The following is a 23,259-nucleotide window of genomic DNA, read 5'->3' on the forward strand; positions in this document are numbered from 1 at the left end:
TACTGCAGTTCTGTGACAGATTCTGCCACTTCTCTGCACCCGTAACGTGGAGACAAATACACGGAGTCTGGATATTTTAGAAAATGTTAATGTTTGCAGCCCCTCTGCCAAAAGACTCAGTCAGCCCCTCGTCCTTTCCCGAAATGATGAGTCACTGTGTGCTGTACCCAGTCTAATCCACAACACGCTGACCAATAGACAAGCTAGAAAAATACTTCTTTCCGTGGACAAAAACCTGACCTAGCCCGGCTAATACTTATATTTTTCGAAAGCTTAGTCCACCAGTCTGTGTTAACTAATGATCCTAGATAGTGGAAAAAGTAGAAAACGCGCATACAAATGTAGAGATAGTAGTTATTTCTATCAAACAGCAGGTTTGACAATGCAAATAGTCCCCGAAAAATATACATTATTTGGCTTGAAAGTTCGCAAACAAACGAGACAGATGCCAGAATCGAAGGCAGTACTACTCTCAAAGACATTCAGTACCGTGATGAAAGTTTGTGATTTTCACATATGCACATAATGCCTAGAACAGTGTCTGCTTCGGTCAGCTGGAGTTCTAGCTGTCGGTCACAGCCTTCTGCTCTGTAATTTCAACGCTCATTAGATTTTCAACAAATGTTATTCGGGGCTAGGCAAACCTACTAAAATCTGGGAAATTATTCACAAGGAAGACGCTTTCTAAATATCTATTCATCATAGAGAGATGGGAGACTATAGGGTGCATACAATTAATTCATTAAAATAGCCACCTCTCATTTGCATGTGCGTGTTCTACTTTTCCCCCACTATTTTGAATCATTTATTTTATATTGTGGCATTGCGCATGCATTTCACGCCATTCTTGCACCTGCTTGAAACTGCGGCAGTCTATCTTTCATGCTGAGCACGCAATAAAAAGAGCATGTATCACTCGCTTTTAAATGCTATAGTAAAAAAGCAACAACGTGAGCACGCAGTGATGGAGCGGGATAGAAAACAGAATTCTGTTTAAACCCATGAAGTCACACTTCCATAAATAAATTAATAATGCTAACAACTTGTGCTGTGTGTATAATAATTCAACCTAGTTTAAAGTTGCATACACAAAAGACATGTGGGAAACTAACATGTGTGCTCATAAATGTGCATTATGTTGCATTCTTATGTATGTGGAAAATAATAAATTAATCTTGTCTATTGTCATGTCATAACTAATAGCAGCTGTTTTTGAAATAATGGCATGTGCTTATTTTGCTTTCCTTGTCTATGTGATGTCATTTCTACTATTCTAGGTGCACATAAGGTTTTATGGATTAATGAAGACAGGTAGATATAAAATGCTGCTTTATTTGTGCTTTACTGCTAGGTAATTTAGACTAATGGGTTAATAATTAGCAATGATGGGAGGCAACAGAACAAACTGTATTTCTTTCATTAATTATTCTTTGTGTTTGTTTATATAATAGTTTTACAAATGAAGCTTAGAGATGGCTGCAGGAAAATTAGTACCCTTTTAAAAGTGGCGCAGGGACAGTGGCGCAGAAAATTGACGCTTTCTGAAAGAGGCCTAATGATGAAAATGGCTCAAGTGAAAATAATTCCAAGAAGGATGGAAAAGGCCTCTGAGCTTTTATTTTGAAAGGTTTTGGATTGAACTGCTAAAAAGATGACTTTTTGGAGAAATTTGCTAACGGTTGCTAACGTGCCACGGGAGTTCAGAGCTGACTAGCTCAAGGTTAAAAAGAAGCTGTCGCTACAAAATGTAGCAGACTAAGGAAGAACTGCCAAGACTTCTAAATGAACAATGGACTAGTGAATTTGCCCGGGCATGTAAGAAGGAGGTGTCACAGTTTACTGTGGTACGAGGTGGCTCAGCCAATGGAGAACTAGAATTCGTCTGCTGAAATGTGAAAAATAGTTAGCTCAGCTAAAATTAGGGTATAAGAATAGGTTCAGAGAACACATAGTTGGCTTACGCTCGAGAAATCTGGAGGACGATGTTATGCTGATGGACTTTACACGTGAGGACAGGAGTTTTTATTAATTACTTTATTACTAGGTGATGAGGGTAGAGACAGAGATATAGTTAGGATTTTGGAAATGCTTAATTTTACTTATTCCTGCTAATGAATAATAATTCTTGATTTATGCTCTTTTTATTAATACTGAATAAATCTTTCTTTATGACATTTTCTAATGCTTGTTTAATAAAATACCAAAACCTAAGTTTTTCTAGATGTGTTAAAATAAACTTTCTAAAATGACAAGCTGGTCTTGATTATTGTAGTTAGTTTAAACAACTATATTTAGATCTTATCGCCTCATGATTCAAGCGCTCTATTGTTGTTATGGGCCTAGTGTTGTAGTGTAAGTTTTGTGGTAGTAAATAGTGTAATTTGTGAAATATTTTGGTGAGAGCGCTGGATCAATTTCTGGTAGCCATCGGACGGTTTATATATGTTGTTTTTGACATACATGTTACATGCATGATACATATATGTTGGTAAATTCATAGGATTAAGTTTTAACACATGTTGAGTTTGTTTAATTTGTGCTATGTGTGTACCGGTACAAAAACTGTGTGATGAGAAGGTAGTCATGCAGAATATCTGATCTGTTTCTGTGATATCGCCGAGTATCACTGTTGGTATCGCCGTGTACCAGAAGTATTGTCGCCGTGCAATACAGTGTTGTCGCCGTGCAACACAGTTTTAGGGCTAGGTGTGAATCTTGTAATAGTGAGGGTTTTCTAAGAAATTAGAGCAGCATGAGAATAGGGACAAAGCGCCTTCCATAAAACTCACTGTGATAAGAGTATTAGTTATATTCGAGCTTGAGTGAAGGGCAGGGTAATGTCGGTGCATGATTATCTATAAACAGGTTAGAGTCCTGTACGGGTACATGTTTTATATCTATAAACAGGTGAGAGTCCTGTACGGATAACGGTGTTATTTTGCTAACGGTGCATGATTTCTATAAACAGGTGAGAGTCGTGTACGGATTTCATGTGTGACTGAAGTTAGGGAATTTTCAGTGTGAAAGTGCGTGATTGTTTTGTAAGGTATGTTCAAGTGGAACTCTTAGATACTGTCACTTCGCGGTGCGTTCAGAGGAAAATGAGTTCATATTCTTACGTGTTAGAAGGGTAGGGTAAGAGTTGCTCTACTGGCAAATGGAAATTATCCTTAGTGTGAATAGCGCCGACTATTCCGAAGTGTGGATACTTGAATGTATGTAAACTATCCTACTTAGAGAAGCAGACAGATGAGTTTCGTTTTATGTATTCACTAAAATGTACCAAAAGTAATTCTAAGGTACTTAGGAAAGTTTAGGATAAAGTCTGTACCATTCTAAGACTTTTATGATGTTGTGCAGTGTTTAAATACATTTAAAAGCTCTGCACGCTAATAAAATTCAATTCAAAAGTGTTCAGCATAGTTGAAAAGTATAAAAAGGTGAACTGTGCTATTTTAAAACATTCAGGAGCATTTTAGAATGTTCTGTGTTAATTAGGCTATAATTAAAGTATTCCACGTTGTTAAACATTTTTAAGTAAATAAAAAGTGATCAGAATTCATTTTATAAACATTCCACACTTTAATTATAATAATAAATTGTTCTCCGTAGTTTAAAACGATTAAAATGTGCCCCGATCGAAAATTGTAAGGGAGGGGCTGGTTTTGCGAGTGAAAGCGTGTGGGGAGAGACTGAAGCTGCAGCAGCTGCATGCGTCAGAGTTGCCGAGCTCTGATTGGGTAAAGCGTCCGGAGCGTCATAGTAAAGCTAGGCTCCGATTGGTTGAAAGCCAAAAGCCTCACAACAAAGCAGTGAGAGCATTATATTGATTTTGATGATCGTGTAAAAAATTAGTTGATGTGTAACACCACTATTATTCAAATTGTTCATAAATTCAAGTGTCCCCGTTTTTAAAATCTCTTATTTGAAAGCAATTTCATAAGTAAATAATGCCAGCATCAAAGTTAAATTAATTTATATCAATTTTAAAAGTACCCGATTTGTTCTTTCCTTCGTTTTATTAATGTTAAAATAGCTGAACACGAAGAGAAGAGATTAAACGGAGTTGTAAACGAAGGAGCCGCCTTTCTATTGGCTTAGGCTCCGACTCGTCATAGATAGAGCCGCGCTCCTATTGGGCGAGGCTCCGCGAGCCCCGCACTGATTGGGCGAGGCTCTCCCTGGTTGAGTTTGCGATTAATATAAAAATTTTAAAGTGTTCCCCCGTTTGAATCTTTTGTAGACTGTGCCTGTTCTCTTTGACTTAATTGTTGGATTGCATGCAAATGTTTTGACTAACGCGCGAGTATTTGTGAGGGAGGGGCGGTTCGCCGTGTGAGGAGAGAGGAGGGAGAGCTGCCAGCTGCAGCGGCTCCCTACGTCAGCCGCCGCACTCCCATTGGTCAGGGTGCCCGCAGCGTCATAGCAGGGACGCATCCTGATTGGTTGAAGGGCCGTAGCGTCACAGCAGAGCTGCGCTGTGATTCGTTGTGGGTCGCCTACTGAATTGTTTATAATTGTCCCCGTTTAGTTTTAGTTTCTCGCTACAACTGTGCTCATTACAGTTGACGCGTTTAGAGATAGCTGGTTATTCACTGTGTTGAGGACTTGTTAGCAGAGGAGGGGCTGTTTGGAGCGTGAGAGCTCAAGAGGAGAGAGACTTTAGCAGCGACACACGCTGTGATTGGCCGAGCGTTTCAGCCGCTGTGCTGTGATTGGCCGATGTGCCACAGCACTGTAATTGGTTATAGTGGCGTAAACAGTGCTATGGTTGGCTAAAACATCGCCAACAGCGCTGTAGTTGGCCGAGGTGGGTTGCCACTTCGAAAAATTTACGAGTGTATTTGTAAGTGTCTTAGGATATAAATAAAGTGTTGATATTGAGCGCTTTTAAGCGCAAGGAGAGAAAAGAGACTGTAGTGGCAGTGAATGTCACAGTGAAGGCGGACTGTGATTAGCTGAGCGTCATAGTAGCCCCAAGTATAGCCCCAAGTGCTTTTAAACATTTTTGGTACTAGTGCCTAGAGCTTTTAGTAATTAAATAAGCTGCTACTGCAAATACAGCTACAGCAGTAACAATAATGGCAACAATAGCTTATTAGAATAGGATCCACAGCATTGGGCTGATGTGTGTTATAGTAGTTAGCAAGCATTTTATCACAAACAAAATTGGTGAATTATGAATTTCAAGTCAAATTAAATTATTAGTTTAAATAAATTAATAGAAGGAGTTTAAAGGTTATTTACAAGCAAAACATTTTTATTTAAATTAAAGGCAAATAGATTAGTTTTTTTTTTCCACAGGTATATGTTGCAGAAGGTGTGTAAGTGAAAAATAAGTACATTTAAAACACATGTGATTATATGTTGGTATTATTGTTATAAATAAATATTTTGCGTTGCTACTGTTTTTGCAAATAAAATTTTTTTTTACAGGTTAATTATAATTAGTGATATAGGTAAATTAGGAGATATATTAAATTGACCAAATTATAAAGTTTTCTACACCTGATAGTGTTTAATTAATTAATTAATTGATCAGCAAGCGCTGCAAGGCAAATTTAAAAAATATATTAATCAAATTAATTAAATAAAATGTCTTCCTTGTATAAGAAAATGAAAAAGGTTGTTGCTAAATGTGAGAGTAAATTAAAAATTCCAAAATTAGCGAAAATAAATAATAAAGGTGTCAGAGTAGAAAATAGAGATCAGTGTACAATAGATGTTGTAAATATGGATCAGAACAGAAATTCAAGAAGACCCCCAGAGCAGATTGATGTAACGCCAAAAGTCCAAGATCAGATTAAAAGAGTTCCAGTTCAGACTTCTTCTAAAAATGATGTGACAGAGAAGCATGATAAAAGACCTAGTACTTCTGGAATTAATATTCCTGGTTATGTAAATTCAACAAATAATTTAAAGGAGTCCATGAAAATTATGGAAACAGAGATAGTCCATGTACTTAGAAAAGATGAAAATAGTCCCACAGTTTTAAAGGTCCCATTAACTGAAAAGGTTTATTCTATTGTACTTGAAATTGAATTAGTAGGGATTGCAACTCAGCAAGAAACAGAAATGACTTCAGTTCTGGTAAGTGAGAAGTCTGATACTGATCTGATTAAATTGATACAGCCTGATGAGTCAAAATTCTGGTCAAATGAAAAGGAGATTGAGATAAATGAGCTGAATGAACAGTTACAAATACAGCGACAGGTAATGACTCAACAGATTGAGATGGCTTCATTGCTATTGCAAAATTTTATTAATGAACAGTCAGAGAAAACAGATACAGGATTAATTAATGAACAAGAAAACAGTCTAAAAGGATTAGATGTACTTCCAGAATGTTGGAATAAAAATAATATTCTTTTGAGTGAAGAAATCAAAGTAAAGGACGTAATTGATCAACAGATTAAAACATTGACTTCTACAGGTTCACTTTTCAGAAATGCAAATTTGATTAAAGGGTTGATTGATGATATTCAATTGGCAGAAAGGTTTGCTGTCATGATATGTGCAGCATACAAAATGAATGATGAACATGCTTTGAGTTCACTAATACTAACGTCTGCAGTTGAAACATGGCAGGTAATCAAAGACTTACGAGATGATGCAACTCATGAGGAGAAAAACACATGGTTGAGAAACACATGGTTAAGAGCAAATTTTAGACAGCGAGATGAGGATGAGATTTTGTCACACAAAGATGGTAGAGTAGTTTTACCAAATAGCATGATTACTGGCATGAACAGAATGTACCATAAAATTGCAGAATTTCTTTACCAGAGATGTCTGACTTACCAACAAGTGAACTTAATTAAGAGAACAATTATGAGATTGGGAACAGAATTACAGGAGAGTGGTTCATTGACCAGATTACAAATGGATTTCTGTGAGATGTCACTACATGATAAACTGTGCTACATTTTTGTGATTATCTGTTTGATTACAAAATGGGTTAAAACATTTCAGATGCGACATGATGATGAAATTACCGCTGAAAAATTATCAGATAACAGAAAACATATTGAAAACAGATTGCTCCATTGTACAGATAGAATAGAAATTTCAGATGTTGAGGAGCATGAGAACCGTACTATAAAAGTCAGAGATGCAAAAATGTGCCTAGCTGCAGGTACAAAGTGGACAGATATCCTTCCACTTGTTTTGATGTTTCTGAGAAATACTACTGATAAAAAGACAGATTTAAGTTCATGTGAGATAATGATGGACAAGGTCATGAGACAGACATTCATACCAGAGAAGAGAATGATGACTATCAATGATGGCATCAATTTGGAGAACTGCAGGAATTTATCAGATGAAATGATTTCTGTGTTTGATGAAGATGAAACTGAAGTGCAAACAAGAGAAAAAGAACAAGTACTTGATCAGTTACCAGGTAAAAGGATCAGGAAAAAGGTTCGTCTAAAAGGAAATTCTCTAGTGCCAAGGTGGCAGAAAAGGAGGTCAGTCAGTCTTGTCACAACAAATGCAGAGAAGTGCAAAAGACTGAAGAGGTGGATTGACACTGGCCATACTTTTCGTGTATCTACACCTGAAAATCCTGATGAGGATAGTGTCACAATTGATGATTCAGATTCTGAAGAAGAACCTGAAGAGAATCCAGATCTTGAAGATCGACAAGTTGGTCGACATCTGGAGAACATGAATAGAAAACAAGCCTTGATTGAAGAAGACTTGAACGTTGTGATTGAAGACTCAGAAAATGATGGAAATCTGCCAGAAAAAGAAGCAGAAGAAGAATGTGATCAGATTGTGATTCAAGACCAGGAGAGTATTGAAAAGCAGAAAAGTAGCTCTGAAAGCAGGAACAGGAATTCTGAAACTGGGAAGTTGAAGGTAATTGAAGAAGAAAATGAATTGCCAAGTACCAGCTACAAAGATGACGTTCCTAACGGAGTGAAGTTGCTGAGTAAAGAAGTACCTGAGTCCAGAATGAAAATGTCTGACACTGAAAATAATGAGAATGATGAAGATTCTCAAATAAGAAAATTCAGAAAAGGAGCTTGGAGAACAGAATGTAATGTGACCAAGCAAAAGAAGAAATTACTAAGAAAAAGTGATAACTGGCAAGGAGAAAATGAAGGCCTAAAATTCAAATTGAGATACAGATCAAAGGAACAGATTGATGAGTTATCAAGTCAAAAAGATTCTGAAAAGAAAAGTGAGGCAGGAAAGAAAATAGAAGTGATACCTGTAGTGGAGGTAAATGATGAGAGTCAAAAAGAGATTGAAAACAAAAGTGACAATGATTGAAGTACATACCTGTTAAATTTTAGGTTTCTGTTTTTGGCATAAGGCTGAAGAAATCTTGTTAGGTGACACAAGGTCGAAGAAATACTGTTAGCTGAAAAATTAATTTGTGACATTAGGTCGAAGAAAAACTGTTAGTAGGTTTAAGGAGTATAAAAAAAAAAAAAAAAAAAAAATTTGAAAAAGGGGGGTGTTAGAAATTTTTAGAAAATTTAGGTAAAATTTTTAAAATTTTTGTTTTATTTTTCTTTGCAAGCTTAATGAAAATATAATTCTGCTTTGGTTAATTTAGGTTATTGTTCTTTTAGAAATTAACAAGGAGAAATTTAAGGTCAATATGACAAACAAGATACTGACATTTTATTAGTTATAGTTTTTACAACACTTTTATTGAAGCTTAGTTGTATGATACACAAGAGAAAGAAATAGAACTAGAGGGGTTTCTTAAAACTCAATATGAGAGTTGTAGATAAACTGATGAGATAAGTCTTTAGAAATACTAACACAGGTGAAATTGAATCATGTTCATCTTAGATAAAATCTTTGCTAAATTTTTGGGTGCTGGTGTGGTGATTTGTTAATCACCAGCAAACTCACCGCCAAGTCTGATAAGCCTGAAACAGCAGAGTGAACTCATTAAGTGTGCCCAGCGATTAACAGACTTCCAGTGACTGGGGCTGTATGTCAGCCCGTTCGTCAACAGTCAGGCTCTGGCGTGCTATATTTAGGGGGCATTACTAGCTTAGTGCCATCTGGCAGATATTTTACAAGTAACAGTTCCTGCTCTGCTCTGTAAACACGGCTACAGGAGCACAGAAATCTGCTCACGCAGAGATGCATAGACTCAAAACGTTCATATTACGCAATACCTAAGTCTCCGTCTCCCCATGGTACTTCCGTCAAATTGTAATGAGAACGGAAAACGCTCATCCTCTCAGGTGGGCGTCTGAACTGTTCCGTCGAAGAGCTTCGGCTCAGCGCTGTCTGAAAGGAACCCAGGAAGTATATGGACTGCTTCCTGTCACCACTTCAAGGAAATGTCTCAGAGGAGGGAACCTACCATATAAATTCATTTCCAGCTGTTATGTTTTGCCGAGCATATTGACATCCGTCGAAAGTCAAGAATTTCACATTGCACTATGCGTTCTATATGCTTATTTCGCACATATCTTCGTTTATTTTCGTTTTTTGATATACAACTGACCATATCCAGGGAGAGAGAAAGCATGGCCTCACACAAGCAATGCGAAAGTTTACATGAGGGAGGGCCAAAGTAAAACAATTCTAGAGCACGCGCTAAGGTGTTATTTTCTTTGTGTACTGCCAGAACAAACATCGCTCAAGGCAAATAGAAGCAGCAGGCTTGCTTACGTGTTACATTTCTTTGTTTGCACTGCAGTATGCTTATGTTTGACATTTCAGTTCTTTGTGTGACACTCATAGTGCGTAGGAAAGTCATCCATTTGCCATGGTCACCCCCATTTTCTGACTGACACGGGTGGTTAGTGACTGAAAGTGGCCTGGACTCTGCTAACCAGGCCCAGGGCCAGTGCCCTGTCCTTAAGGTATATGGTAATTGGTGTAGTTACAATTGGTTAATTCAACCTACCTGTATGTCACTAGTATAAGGTAGGGCATGTAGGGTTAGAGACCCCAGTGGACAAAAATGCACTTTAGTGAGCACTGCTGTCATGTCCAGTGACATTTTAAAACCAGCCCTCCCTTGCAGGCCGGGTTTAAAATAAAACTGTGTCCAAATCCAAATTTGGTAAAAAAATTACTTCTAATTTTATTACATAAAAGTCACCCTTAAGGTCTGCCCTAGGTGCCCCTAGGGTAGGGTGCCCTGGTATAAAAAGCAGGGACATTATAAAATGTTTTATTTGCCATGGTGAGGGAAAAACAACCACAATTGTTTTCCCCCATTGTAGACCTATATGCTCTTTAGGCTAACATGGGAAGGCTTTATTAAACGTTAATAAAGTCTAACTTTTGACAGGAGTTATCCAGCAACATAACTCGAAGTATCAACATATTAGTTACAATAAATACAACATCTCGCTAAGGACGGATTTATTATAACTATTGCATGAAAGTACTTTTAGAACTTACTTTCCTGAAGTTACCTAAAACAGCCCTGTAGTACTCTCTTCTGATTGGCCAGCCTTTAACAGCCTGAGCCAAGTTGCTCCCTGAGTAGGTGTGAAGAGGCCTGGGGCTGAAACAATACAGCCATTTGAAAGAATGAGATTTGCTTCCTTAAGAAGCCAGAGACTGGGGAGGTGCTAGAGTGTCGGCTGCAAAATGGCCACCACCTAGTGAGGCTCTGCAGGCTGGACTGAAAATCCGGCAGTTACTGGGCAGGACAGGCGAGCGCTGCAAGCCCTAAACCAAGGATTGTGGCATCAGAGCACTGGTACAACTGGCGGGCACAGTTTGGAAGTTGAACCCGCCCAGGCAAGATGCAAAACGACACAATGAGGTCCGGCGGCTGGATTTGCCCCAGGAAATAGATGGCAGCCTCTCACACTGAGAGGGACTACTGAACCAGGCTGGCATTGCGGGTGAGACAGTCTAATGCTGGCTTCCCACTTCACCGATGCATAGACTCATCTGAGCGGACAACCGGGACTAGCAGACATCGGTCGCAGGAACGGGCCTCGGACTGAGTCCAGAGGAGGTGGAGGCCTGAGGCGGACAGGAAGGCCTGCCGGACACCGAACAGATCGGCAGAGCTGCGAGTGAGAGCGCATTGAGGGGGCGACTGGTCAGGACGGCACCCTCCCAGCAGCACTACCAAGGGACCGGCCCGCCACACTGTGATCCTGGCCACAGGTTGCCGAGCGGCCAGGGCTGAATAGCATTGGAAATCGTGGGGGAAACCTGGACGGTCCAACTTCCCTTAGGTCAATGACTACCTGGCATCATCCTGGCGAAACGAAGATCCGCTGAACATGGGATCCACCACCACACAAGAACCCGGTGAGAGCAGCTGCGTGGGGAGGGCAATAGGGACTGTTGCAAGGGCATAGCCCCCCCTGGGAGACGTGAACCAGAGAGAGCTGACAATTCCCACTTGCGTCCCCACAGCAAGGTGAGCCCCACTGGATGTTGGGGAGCTGCTGCAACCGGACCAGAGAGGTGGGACTGGGTGCCCCCCCCCCCGCTCAGGCAGGGCAATGAGAAACGATCAGAGTTGCTGGGCTGTGTCAAACACCACAGGTGGCACATGTGAGCAGGGCTAGATCAGGTGCAAGATAATAGCCTCAGTTGGACAGACGGGCCCCCACTGAGTGCTGCTTGAAGATTATGAGAAGAGTACTGGGAGGTGCTGAAGCGGCCTAGCTGGTGGTGGGATGCCAGACCTAGGCGGTCACACCTACTAAGGTGCCCACAAGGTGTAGCCTGCACATTGCAGGATGGCGAGGGCTGCACAGGATAGGCAGCGTGGTTGCGACGCCCGCCTGGGGGCAAGGTGGTGAGCCCTGGGCAAGACGGACACCAAACAGCCCAAACTCGTGTTTGAACAGCGCAAGCCTCCCCGTGCGGGGACCCCACCTGAAAGAGAGCAGTCGACAGCGGCCATGGCCTCCGCACAGTCAGCAGAGCAAAACATATGCGAAATGTTCAATGAACTGAAACAGTCCCTCTCAAACATAGATCTCAAGATCAACTCCATGTCGGACCTCCTTGATCGGCTTAAGGACAAGGTCTCGTGCCATTACGAGTGTCTCGCGGAGGTTGAGCAGTGCACATCCACGCTCGAAGGTACCGCCACTCGAAAGAAGCTGCTCCCCATTGAGAAAGTGCTAGAGGTGATACACAGCAAGAACAAAGACCTCAAAGCGGGATCACGCCGCAACAATCTGAACATTATGGGAATTCCAGAGACCACGGCTATGTTCAGAGTCGAGGACTATGTCGAGGACATGCTTAGGGTGCTGTTCAGAGTCCATCTTTCACAAGTCTGCATAGTAGAGAGAGTCCACAGATCCCTTGGCCCAAGACCACTGCCGGGAGCCCCGGCCAGGCCAATTATCGAGCGCCTGCTGAATTACAGGGACCACAACACCGTGTTCCACAGAGCTCGGGATTTGCAGGACACCAGCTATCAAGGCAATGCGGTTTCCTTTATCCCTGACTTTACCCTAACAGTGCAGGCCACATGGAGAGAGTTCATACCAGCGAAGAGAATGCTGAAGCAACAGGACATGAAATACTCACCCCTTTACCCGGCAAAGCTCTGCATTTTCCATCAGGGCAAAACTAGGTTCTTCACTGACGACAAGGCTGCCACAAAGTTTGCTCTCTCTCTTAACCTGCAACGTCTGCGCGGGCGAGTAAAGAACCTGCCGGGGGTGATACCCCGGACGACAATGTCTGAGGCCCTGAGAAGTCTGCAACCAGGATGGCAAGGCTATGGCTGAACTGACAGGGCGGGGAAGTACCCCCATTACACGATTTCCTATGTCCTCTTTCTGCAACCATGGCCTGGGGCTCACCTGGCCTGCCTGGGGATGTAGGGGGTGCCACTCCTGAGTGTATTCTGTCCAGCCGCCCAGCATACGACTGCTGGGTACTCCCGAGCACCTAGTGCCTCCCTCAGGGATGAGTCCCATGGGCATTCTGATTGGTGGTCGTAGTTGGCCTTTTTGGTTTGAGGGTTTTGGCTGTCAGCCATGTTGGGGGGCTGAAGTGGGTAGTGGGTGGTCTTGTTGGGTAGGGCATAATTTGGGGGGGCTACAATGTGCCTTGAATTCTTCTTTATTTCCTCTCTCTCTGGCCCTGTCGCAACAAAGAATGGTGGGGCGGGGGCCTCCAGGATGTCAGGACCTGCATGATACAAAGGATGGGTGAGAGTGTCAAAGAGAAGACTGGGATTAAAGCAGTGACATGGAACGTGCGTGGTCTGAGTGACTGCCGTAAGGTGAGACTGCTGGCAAAAGGCGGTGTGGGGGCACCCATGATATCAGGAGTTGTATGTTTCCAATGACGGGTGAGACCACTACAGAGGTGAATGCGATTAAAGCGGTGACATGGAATGTGCGTGGTCGTAAGGTGCGACTGGTTGGGGCATATCTGCACAGACATGGGGAAGACATCTGCTTCTTACAGGAGTTGCACTTAACTAGTATGGGCTTCCCTGGCGTATGTGTGCCACGCTGTGCGAACCACAGGGGAAGTACGTAATTGTTGTGGGCGAGCTGGCGAGGCGACCGATCTGGTTTGTGTCGGTCTGTGGGCCGAATGTAGATGACCTGGAATTTTTTAGTGAGATTTAGAGGCTTACAGAATCGCTCGGACTCGGGGCCATCCTGTGGGGGGGGGTTTTAATGTGGTTTTGGATGCTAGCATGGATCGGTCTGGCGATTCCCGTCAACCACATCCGAGGGCAGCGAAGCAGCTACTAGCCATCATGGAGGAACACGAGTTGGTGGTGGCGAAGTTGACACCCACTCAAACGAGACGGTTCTTACATTTTCTCAGTGGGCCCAACTTGGTCCAGAATCGATTATTGGCTTGCGCCGCGCGATGTGGACACATAGATACTCACGCCTGCACGTTTAGCCCAGTCTCTCTTTGACCATGCACCAGTGCTACTGAAATTTATGTTGCCGAATGCGGCACATAGGCCCTTCAGCTGGAGACTCCCCTCAGGTGCAATCCAGGATCAGAATTTTAGAGAATCAATCCATGCTAATATCATAGAATACTTGGAGTTAAGCAGTGGAACTGTGGATTCGCCTTTGGTATTATGGGAAGCTTTCAAGGTGATTATCAGGGGCAAGTGCCTCACCAAGCAGGTTGGGGTACTGCCCTTACTCAGGGGGGACCTCCGGCGCCCGGAGGGGGAGATTTGGGATCTCGAGTCTGAGTACTTTGAGTCTAACAGCCTGGAAAACCTGGGACGCATCAAAGAGAAAATAGCGGAATTTGAAGAGGCCGCACAAAGAGAGATGAATTACCTGGACAGGGAGGCGTAGGCACGCCAATACAGAGATGGGGATCGAGCTGGGAAGACGTTGGCAGGCTTCCTAAAAAAGCAGTGGGCCAGTGAGTACGTGAGTGAACTGCTCACTAGTAGCGGAGAGGTGATTGCTGGACAGGAAGCAGTGCAAGCAGAAATGATTGCATTCTACACCTCTTTGTACTCGGCTAGGCAGACAGAAGCGCATGCGGATCTGCTCCCCCTCAAGGAATTGATTTAATTAGCCTGGTTAAGCGACGGTCAGCGCAACTATCTCGATGAGCCCTATGCTGAGGAGGAAGTAATTGGGGTGATTCAGGCCATGCCTAGGGACAAATCTCCTGGGATGGACGGACTCGTAGCTTAGTTCTACAAGGAATACATGCCACTACTTGTCCCCCACCTCCTCAACATGTATGAGGAATCGCTGGAACGAGGCTCACTGCCCCCTCTCTCCAGGAGGTTCTGATCATCACCATCCTCAAACCTGATAAGGACCCGTTATTATGCGACTCTTATAGGCCACTGTCAATGATACACCTGGATAATAAGATACTCGCTAAAATACTGGTGCTGCGTCTGCTTCCCCTGTTGCCGGTGATGTTACGGCCTGACCAATGTGGCTTTGTGCCTGGACGAAGTACATCCCACAATCTCCGCACCTTTTTTGCAACCATGCAGGGGGTAGATAACACTCTCTCCGCCGCCGCTGTCTTCTTGGACGCAACCAAGGCCTTCGACACCCTGGAATGGCCGGACCTGTTCACTTTCCTCTCTTGCATTGGTATCAGCCCCCTTTCCTCAAAAATATCGCCTTGCTGTACTTGGCTCCGACGGCGAGACTGAGATTCAATGATCTGGTCTCTCCCCCATCCTAGTGGAACGGGGCACCCGCCAGGGATGTCCACCCTCCTCTCTTCTGTTCGCAGTGGCGATGGAGCAGCTCGCGGTCAGATTACCGCAACACCATGCATGACAGGGACTAGATTTCACCCCCAGTGTGATCTTGGTATCTATGTATGCGGACGATGTTATCTTGTATGTCCAACGCCCAGTTGAAAACCTAGACCCACTCATCTGAGAAGTCATCCGCTTTGGAGGGCTGTTGGGCGTCACCATAAATTGAGACAAGTACATCATCTTCCTGCTCATCTCCCACCAATCCATTCCAGTCAGAGTTCCCACTTAAATGTGCGGACTCCCCGGTGAAATATCTGGGGATTTGGCTCAGCCGAAACACAGGAACTCTGGTCCTACAACTACGGCAAGCTAATCGACTGGTTTGAGAGTAGACTGAACAGGTGGAAGACACTCCCCCTGTCTCTGGCAAGCCGATTGGCGATTGCCAAGATGGTGGTTCTCCCCAAATTTTTACATGTCTTTGTTAATCTGCCGATTCTCCTTACAGCTGTCTTCAAATGGCGATTACGCTCAAATTTAATATCGCTTGTGTGGGCAGCCGGACAGCCCTGAGTCGCATAGGAGGTCTTAACGGTGCCGTTTGAGCAGGGCAGGATGTACGTGCCTGATAATGAACTGTACTACAACTGTGCTCAGGCACAATTTGGCTATCACTCTGTGTATCCAACCCTTTTTATGGCACACACCGCCCCGGAGGGTGACAGAGCAGACCCGACACCTCTGCACATGTTGCTATTTGGACCCCAAAAGAGATCCCGAGCCACGGTTGATACAGTGAGATGCACAGGGTGGGCGTCGCATGGGAGGTCTTAACGGTGCCGTTTGAGCAGGGCGGGATTGACGCGCCTGATATGGAACTGTACTACAACTGTGCTCAGGCACAATTTGGCTATCACTCGGTGTATTCAACCCTTTTTATGGCACACACCGCCCCGGAGGGTGACAGAGCAGACCCGACGCCTCTGCACATGTTGCTATTTGGACCCCAAAAGTGATCCCGAGCCATGGTTGATACAGTGAGATGCACAGGGTGGGCGTGGCAGGAGCTTAGACGTAGCGCGCAACTAGAGACAGTGTTTGCCCCCTCGATACCACTAATCAGGCATGCAGAATTGCTTTTCACCACAGAGCCCGGGAGAGGCCAAGGACTGCGGAAACTACAGCTCCATACAACGGGGCAGGCGTTCCTCAATGGGGTGTTCACTACCATAGATGAAGCTCTTGGTGAAGAACACACCGGGTTGTTGATTAGACTGACATATTATCAGTTGAGAGCAGAACTACGGGCACTTTTTGAATCTTTCCCTGTACATCTGCCAACATTTCAAGTGGTAGAGGAATTACTGGTGAATCCCTTGCAGAGGAAGCTCATTACCCACCTCTACTCGGGGATGCAGCGCACGTCGCCGATATGAGTCCCGCCAGCATAGCGCGAATGGGAGAAGATCCTGGGTGGCCCCCTGGAGGAGGGCATATGGGCTTACTGCTGTGTGCAGCTCAAAGCAATGTCACCCAATTACAGGCTACGACTTATTCACTTCAAGTTTAGCCACAGGCTGTATAGGACCCCTGTCTTGTTGCACAAAGCTGGGCTGAGTGAGGATGCGAGGTGCACAAGATACCGTGCCCCAGAGGCCTCTTTTCTGCACCTGGCCTGGATGTGCCCGACAGTGGCAAGGTACGGGGAACAAGTTTTTGAGGTACTGGCTTTAGTGCCGAACTAAGTAATTGAATGCTCCCCACTAGTGGCCCTTTTGGGGTGCGTACGCAGAATAGCTGCATAAACTGGTGGCCATGCTGCTACTTCTAGCAAAAAGAAGGGTGGCAATCTGTTGGGGCCACAGGTGCAGTCCGAACGTGACAGAGTGGCTTAAAGATGCAGCGTTCTTCCACAGCCAACTGTCTGACTACTGGGAACTCATGCCCATACAATCACGACCAAAGAGTACCTGGGCACCACTGCAAATTTACCTAGACTCTCAACTCCCTGCCTAAAGGGAGCTTACATTGGCAGAGGCATGAATACTGTGCACTGATCAACCTAAACTTCCATGGGTTTGTCGAGCCCGCTGTTGCAGCTGACATGGCCTCACAAGGGTGAAAGAGATACCCCTCCCCTCCCCCCTCTATGTATTCCCACTCCTCTTTCATTATTCTATCTTTACTTTTCTTTTCCTTGGTTAGCATAACGTTCTGGAATCTGTCCGGAAAAGGCAAAATACAGCAGGAAATTATTTGTGTATGGAACTCACGTCTTGTTGGTATGCATTAGGTAACTGAGTGGTGCTTTGTGGGACTGTTTGAAGAACGCAATGAGTGTTTTCAATGTCTTTTTGAAATTCAATCAAAAAGAACATTTAAATAAAGAAGCCAGAGACAGGAAGGGGACTGGGGAGGTAAACGAGACTTCAAAGGCAGAAACACAGATGTCACCGGATCCAGGCCAGTCCCTACTTCCTTGATCCCCAGCAAGATGGGAGCCCCTCTAATTAGATTAGGAGACCGGCTGGTACCTGGAAGGGGAGTGTAGAGAAAAGTTAGCCACACCTGTGGGTTGGCTTGACCTGCACTCCAAAGAGAGATATTCTCCATTTAGATTTTTGAAGAAATATGCATTCTGGGACAAACAAAAGCCACACTTCACATGAAGCTACCATGACAGAAGTTGGCAACTTGATCCCCAATGGTTGTGATGTTCCCTCCACCCTTGTCAGCCCAGAGTGGGGAATAATTATGGGAGATTTGCAGGAGCCCCTCAGATCCCTACCTGAAATGACTGGAGAAGAAGGACTGTCCTGCTGGACCCTTGGTCTGCACAATAGAGGACTGCACTCAAAAGGACTGTACCTGCTGCACTCTAAAGGCTCCACACAAGAAGGACTTTGTCTAGATCTCTAGGGGAGGTGATTATTTCTACTCTGACCTTACTCTTTAATGAGATTTTATCCGGGGCGCAAGGCTTCCAGGTTCATGAGGGAATGCTACTATTACCCTGGTTCTGAAAGCAGGTAAGAACCCAGCAAGTTTCAGGTCCTAGAGGCCCATTTTGCTGCTGAATGAAGATTATAAAATCTTTGCCAGGATCCCGGCAGATAGACTGGGTTCTGTAGTGGGAGGCATGTTTCACCCTGATCAAAAAGGCTTTGTCAAGGGTAGGAATTTAGCCAACCTCACCCATGATTAATAGATTTGGCCACCACCTTCTCGCTCCCCCTCACAACAATAACATTAGACGCCACCAAGGCCTTCGACAGGGTCAATTAGGTATATCTCTTGGCAGTTATGAAAAAAATTAATTTGGGTGAGAAATTCTGCCAAGCTATTCAACTCATCTATTGGGATCCATCGGCGAGACTCCTGGTTAATGGTAAATTGACTAAACCCTTTAAGATCACCAGGGGGACGAGGCATGGCTGCCCTCTCTACCTCTTCTTTTTGACCTATATATTGAGCCTTTTGCTCTGCGTTTAAGAGAGGAGTCTAGTAGTCTGCTTTTAATTATGGTGATTGGGAGAGGAAGGTTGCCCTGTACGCCGATGATGTTTTGATTCTTTCTGCTGATCTCGTGACGACTTTTCCCAATGTCATTAGCTTAGCACTGGACTTCGGGCAGGTATCCAGTTATGAGGTGGAGAAAACCGAGGTTATGACGTGGAACCTGGCGGAGTGTCAATATCAGACCAAGCGTGATATGAGGTACTTGGGGGTGAGAATAGTGTAGGACATTGATAAGATCTCAGGAACTAACCTGGCAAATGTCTCCAGGGAGTGTCAGAAACTATTGAAATCATGGGTCCACCTCCCCCTGACCATCTTGGGGAAGATCAACCTGGTTAAGATGGTAGTGCTACCGAAAATCACTTTCCTTTTCAATACCATCCCTCCTCATTTTGAAAAACCAGCCATAGCTAAACTTCAGCAGGCAATCAACTAGTTTGTTTGGGCTTACAAGACTACGAGGATTGCCTGGAAGAAGCTCTGGCGTAGGAGGGAGAAGGGTGGCCTTGCACTTCCTGATCTGCAATATTATGCATGGGCTTTCCAGCTGTCGCACTCGAGAATGCTTTTAAAAACCCCAGACCACACAGGGGTGGGTGCCATGTTCTCTGCTATGTTAAAGGGTGCTGGTCTGTCTCAGGAGGGATTTCTGTTCAAATTTGGAGAACAGAAGTTCTTCAAGAGATTAGGCTAAAAGTCTTGCTGGGGATGGCTCGAACAGGGGCTAGTATTAAACCGTGTACTGGTCTCAATTATTTGTCAAGTGGGGCACCCCTTTGGGACTCTTCAGGCGCACCAGACTGCCTGAAAGACAGGCTTGCACTACCATTTAGAGCAGTGGGGCTAAAGGTGTGAGGGGACCTCACTTTTGAGGGTTCACTTTTACCATAGATGTCACTACAGGCTAGAAGAGGGCATGTCTAAGTTTAAATATATTCAGTTGCAGAGTTGGACCCAAATAAAAAAAAACCTGTAGGCATAGGAAACACCCTTGAGGAGCCGCTGGTGGTAAGACCACCGGGGAGGAAGCAGGTTTCTTTTCTTTATTGGGCAATTGAGGAGGCTATCAACGGTGATTTTAAGTTGGCTGAAGAACTGTGGGGGCCTCCTTGCCAAACAAACAGTGTGAATATTTGTGGCAAACATCTTTTAATACTTTGTTTGTCGCTGTAAAACCAGCTTGGCTGAGGAGGAACCATTTGTTTACGGTTCATAGGGCTTATATATCACCGTTAAGATTGACCAAAATGTTGTGAGGGGCCTACAGTCCGCTGTAAAAAATGTGATTTAGAGGGCACCTCTGACATACATATGTTTAAGGAATGCCCTGCGATAGTAGAATTTTGGGAAAAATTAGGACTAACTGTCGCTTATGAAAGTTTTGGAACTTTTGACCAAGTTTTGTCAACGACAAGAGTCAAGCCACTGATGTCAAAATACAACTCGGCCTGAGCACGCAGGTTTGCCCCGCTGAAAGCTCCAGAGCTCCTCGCCGTCGACGGTGAAGCCAAAGACCTCCAGGGCTCCCCGATGCATTGCGCTGCAGCAGGCCATTGTCATCGACTCGAAATCCAGATCTGAGGACTTGATCGCTTGACGTTGAGAGAAAAAGTTCCAAAAAAGTGACTACGTCAGAAGGTAAAATCTTGGTCAGGCCCAACCCCTCATCGTATATGACCCGCACTCCATCACAGTTGGCCTGAAACTTTGACTTTGTCCCGGTCCAGCGTGACCAGATAGCAGCGGTTGGCACTTTACACTTTTTTGCAGTAGAAATTAATTTTTTTATTTAGTCTTTAAAAATTCATATCTCTGGTTCCTTCCACTAAACGTTTGTCATTTTGGTGTAATCTGAAAGATAAAAATACTTCCCAACTTGGTGTTAGATTTGTATTGTGATGTGTCTTTTACTCAGTTACTGTTTTGGTGATATCAAATGCTTTACACACCAGTCTCATAAGTTAAGCCTGACTGTTTATTTGCCAAGCTACCAAGGGCTGAGCAAGGATTAATTTATTGATAATTGACTGGACCATTTTTGTGATTGTGGTGTTATTACTAGCTGTAGGTACCTACCTTCACCTACTAATAAACCACCTTCCTACAAAGTTACATTTTATCATGAGTGGATCAAGGCAGTTAGTATTATTTCAGAAGATACCCCTTTTCTGAAATATACTTTCTAAAAGGAGCTTTAAAAGAGGTGATAAAAGAAGGTACACAATTGATAGTAAACAGATGGTACATATATTCATTTGCTGCAGCTCACTTGAAGTATTTTCAGCCTGGCACAGTTAAACACATGTAATAAGTCAAATGGTATACCAGACCTACAGGGTGCAACAGTTGCAAATCTATGCCCAAAGACAGGACCAGTATGCATGAGAATAAACTGGGATCTTTTCCTGCTATATTTAATCTGTCAAGCGTCAGACATAGTAAGAGATAACGGTGGGGCAAGGGGCCAAGGTTCCTACAGCAGGCAAGGACAGTAGACTTCCTTGGGTAGTACATACCACAATAATCACAGTTCCTCAGATCCCCGGTACTCAGTGCAACTACACCTGTTGTGCTACTGATAACTGCACCCATGGCAAGAGCCCTGAAGGCACTCTTAACATTGGTCCACCAACCTTATTTCCTCTGCCAAAATAATGTCTGTGGAAAGGAAATTCCAGTGGTGGACTGCAGACTACTCTTCATATTAGAAATGTAGCATAAATTAAGTTTCTAAAGTGCTGGGCCACAAGTGAACTAAAGTGACGCATTCAATATTAAATACAAGTAAAGATAATAATGAACATAATAATCATTAATCCAACGACATTAGATTGCAGGTACTTGAAGTTGCCCAAGCACCACAGAGACGTGGAAATGTTGCCCTTGTCCTACAGGAACTGGAATGTAGATGGATAATGCGCGGTGGATCTACTGACAATGGTCTGAATAAGAGTGAAGAATGGTGCTGAATTGCTTCCTTACTTCTAGAGTGAACATAGGCACTTTTATACGTTTCACCTCACTGTCTCTAGATTCTAAGAACCTTGCTTATTATTATGCTCATTATTATCTTTATTTGTATTTAATACTGAATGTGTTTGATTTGTTTCCGTTAAGGTACTGTTGACTCCTCTCTTAATTGGCTCACCTTAGTGATTGGAATTACACTACATACTTTAGTGATACTTGTTTTGGGCCTTTTTCTATTTTTAGGTCTCGCCTAGACAGCGCGTATGCACTGCCTTAGGAGAGCCTTTAGCCATCGGTCTTCATTTTGAAGCACTGCACTCGTACTTGTGGCGGCATCCACCTTGCGGGAGTGAGCAGCGGCGTGGCCACGTTAATTACAAACATATGGCCACTACTCGCTCCCGCAAGGTGGATGCCGCCCTAAGCATGAGTACCGTGCTTCAAAAGTGAAGACCGTCGATCGCCATGCTGCTTCCGTGTGGCATCACTTGTTCTTTTTGCCTTGTAGTTTGAGAGTACGAGGCACTCTACACTCCATCTCAGTCCTTTGTGTTGAGTGGCCCACCCCGCGCTCCTCTCGCTGTGTGTTGTTGCTGCTCGCTACCTCCTCCCCCGCTCCTCTTTTATGTTGCTACTCCCCGCACCCCATCCCGATCATTCTGTTTTGTTGTGTTTTGATGTGGATTTTATGTTTTTATTCCCCATCTATTATCTTATTACTAGTATTTGACATGCCTTTTGCTGCCTTTTGGGACTCGCCTAGTAATACTTATTTATTTGCTGACATAGTAGAGCACCAAGACATTTTTTAACATTTTTTTTTTATGTCCCTTTTCCTATGCCTTAATATTAAGGTTTTTTAAGTAGTGTAAACCAATCCAGACTCAATGCAGCATCCACGCTTCCTGAGTCCACAGCTTGGAGGTTTCTCATTACGGTACAGCCCACTCAACATAATGCATCCCGCAGCCTTCTTTGAAAAAAGCAAGCTTTCTTGTAGTTTTGCTCTCCTCTTTCTTTAAAACTGCTCTGTTACTACTTTGATAACACCTCAAATCTCACTTTATATACTGTCAGCAATAAAGCTTTTCAGGCGGGGTTGAAACAAAAATTGAGTACGAAAAGTACAATGGCAGCTGTTCTGTGGGGTATACTTGGGCAGGTACGGGATAAGTGCATGGTGGGCAGGATATGTAGAGTAACAGGACATGCCTCCACGCTTAGGCAGAAGGGTCAGAGCTCAGGTTTGGCCTAGCCCCGCAGTGTTCTAACTCATTGCATGCTCGTACTGTTGTCAGGACAGCCTTGGTCAGTGTCCCGAGACAGACTCGTAAAATGCCCACGTCGCGGCCGCCAGTGACTTAATTGCTTGAGCCTGCCGTTTGTTAGTCCATTGTGTAGTGTCAAAGCACTTTCTACATTATTTGAAGACATCAGTTTTGTGGCAAAATTACATTGAAAACAAGGGGGCTTATTTAAAAGCCCCTGCACGGCCGGTACATCACTTTCTAACATAATAAAAGTGATGCACCTGCAGCGCAAGGGACTTGTAAATATACCCCAGGGTTTTGAAAATAAAAATCCTTGAGAAAAAGTGCAAAAATGTGCTTGCATTAAACACATAT

At 43.8% G+C, this 23,259-nt stretch overlaps 1 protein-coding gene across 5 annotated transcripts in view; it reads right to left on the minus strand.

The window, feature by feature from the left end:
* Positions 1–23,259, minus strand: part of ASB5 (ankyrin repeat and SOCS box containing 5) — a 589,281-nt gene that overhangs the window by 241,958 nt on the left and 324,064 nt on the right. Inside the window, exon 1 of one of the 5 annotated variants that reach the window (XM_078677086.1) lies at positions 9,147–9,262. The exons of 3 other annotated variants lie outside the window; for them this stretch is intronic. In XM_078677086.1, coding sequence (XP_078533212.1) covers positions 9,147–9,207 — 61 coding nt within the window. In that variant the 5' untranslated portion in view covers positions 9,208–9,262. Of the gene's footprint in view, positions 1–8,874; positions 8,940–9,146; positions 9,263–23,259 lie in introns of those variants that run through there. One more of the 5 variants, XM_078677087.1, reaches the window with a different exon arrangement.

Source organism: Lissotriton helveticus, chromosome 2_1, assembly GCF_964261635.1.
Source record: "Lissotriton helveticus chromosome 2_1, aLisHel1.1, whole genome shotgun sequence".
In the NCBI taxonomy this organism is placed as follows: domain Eukaryota; kingdom Metazoa; phylum Chordata; class Amphibia; order Caudata; family Salamandridae; genus Lissotriton; species Lissotriton helveticus.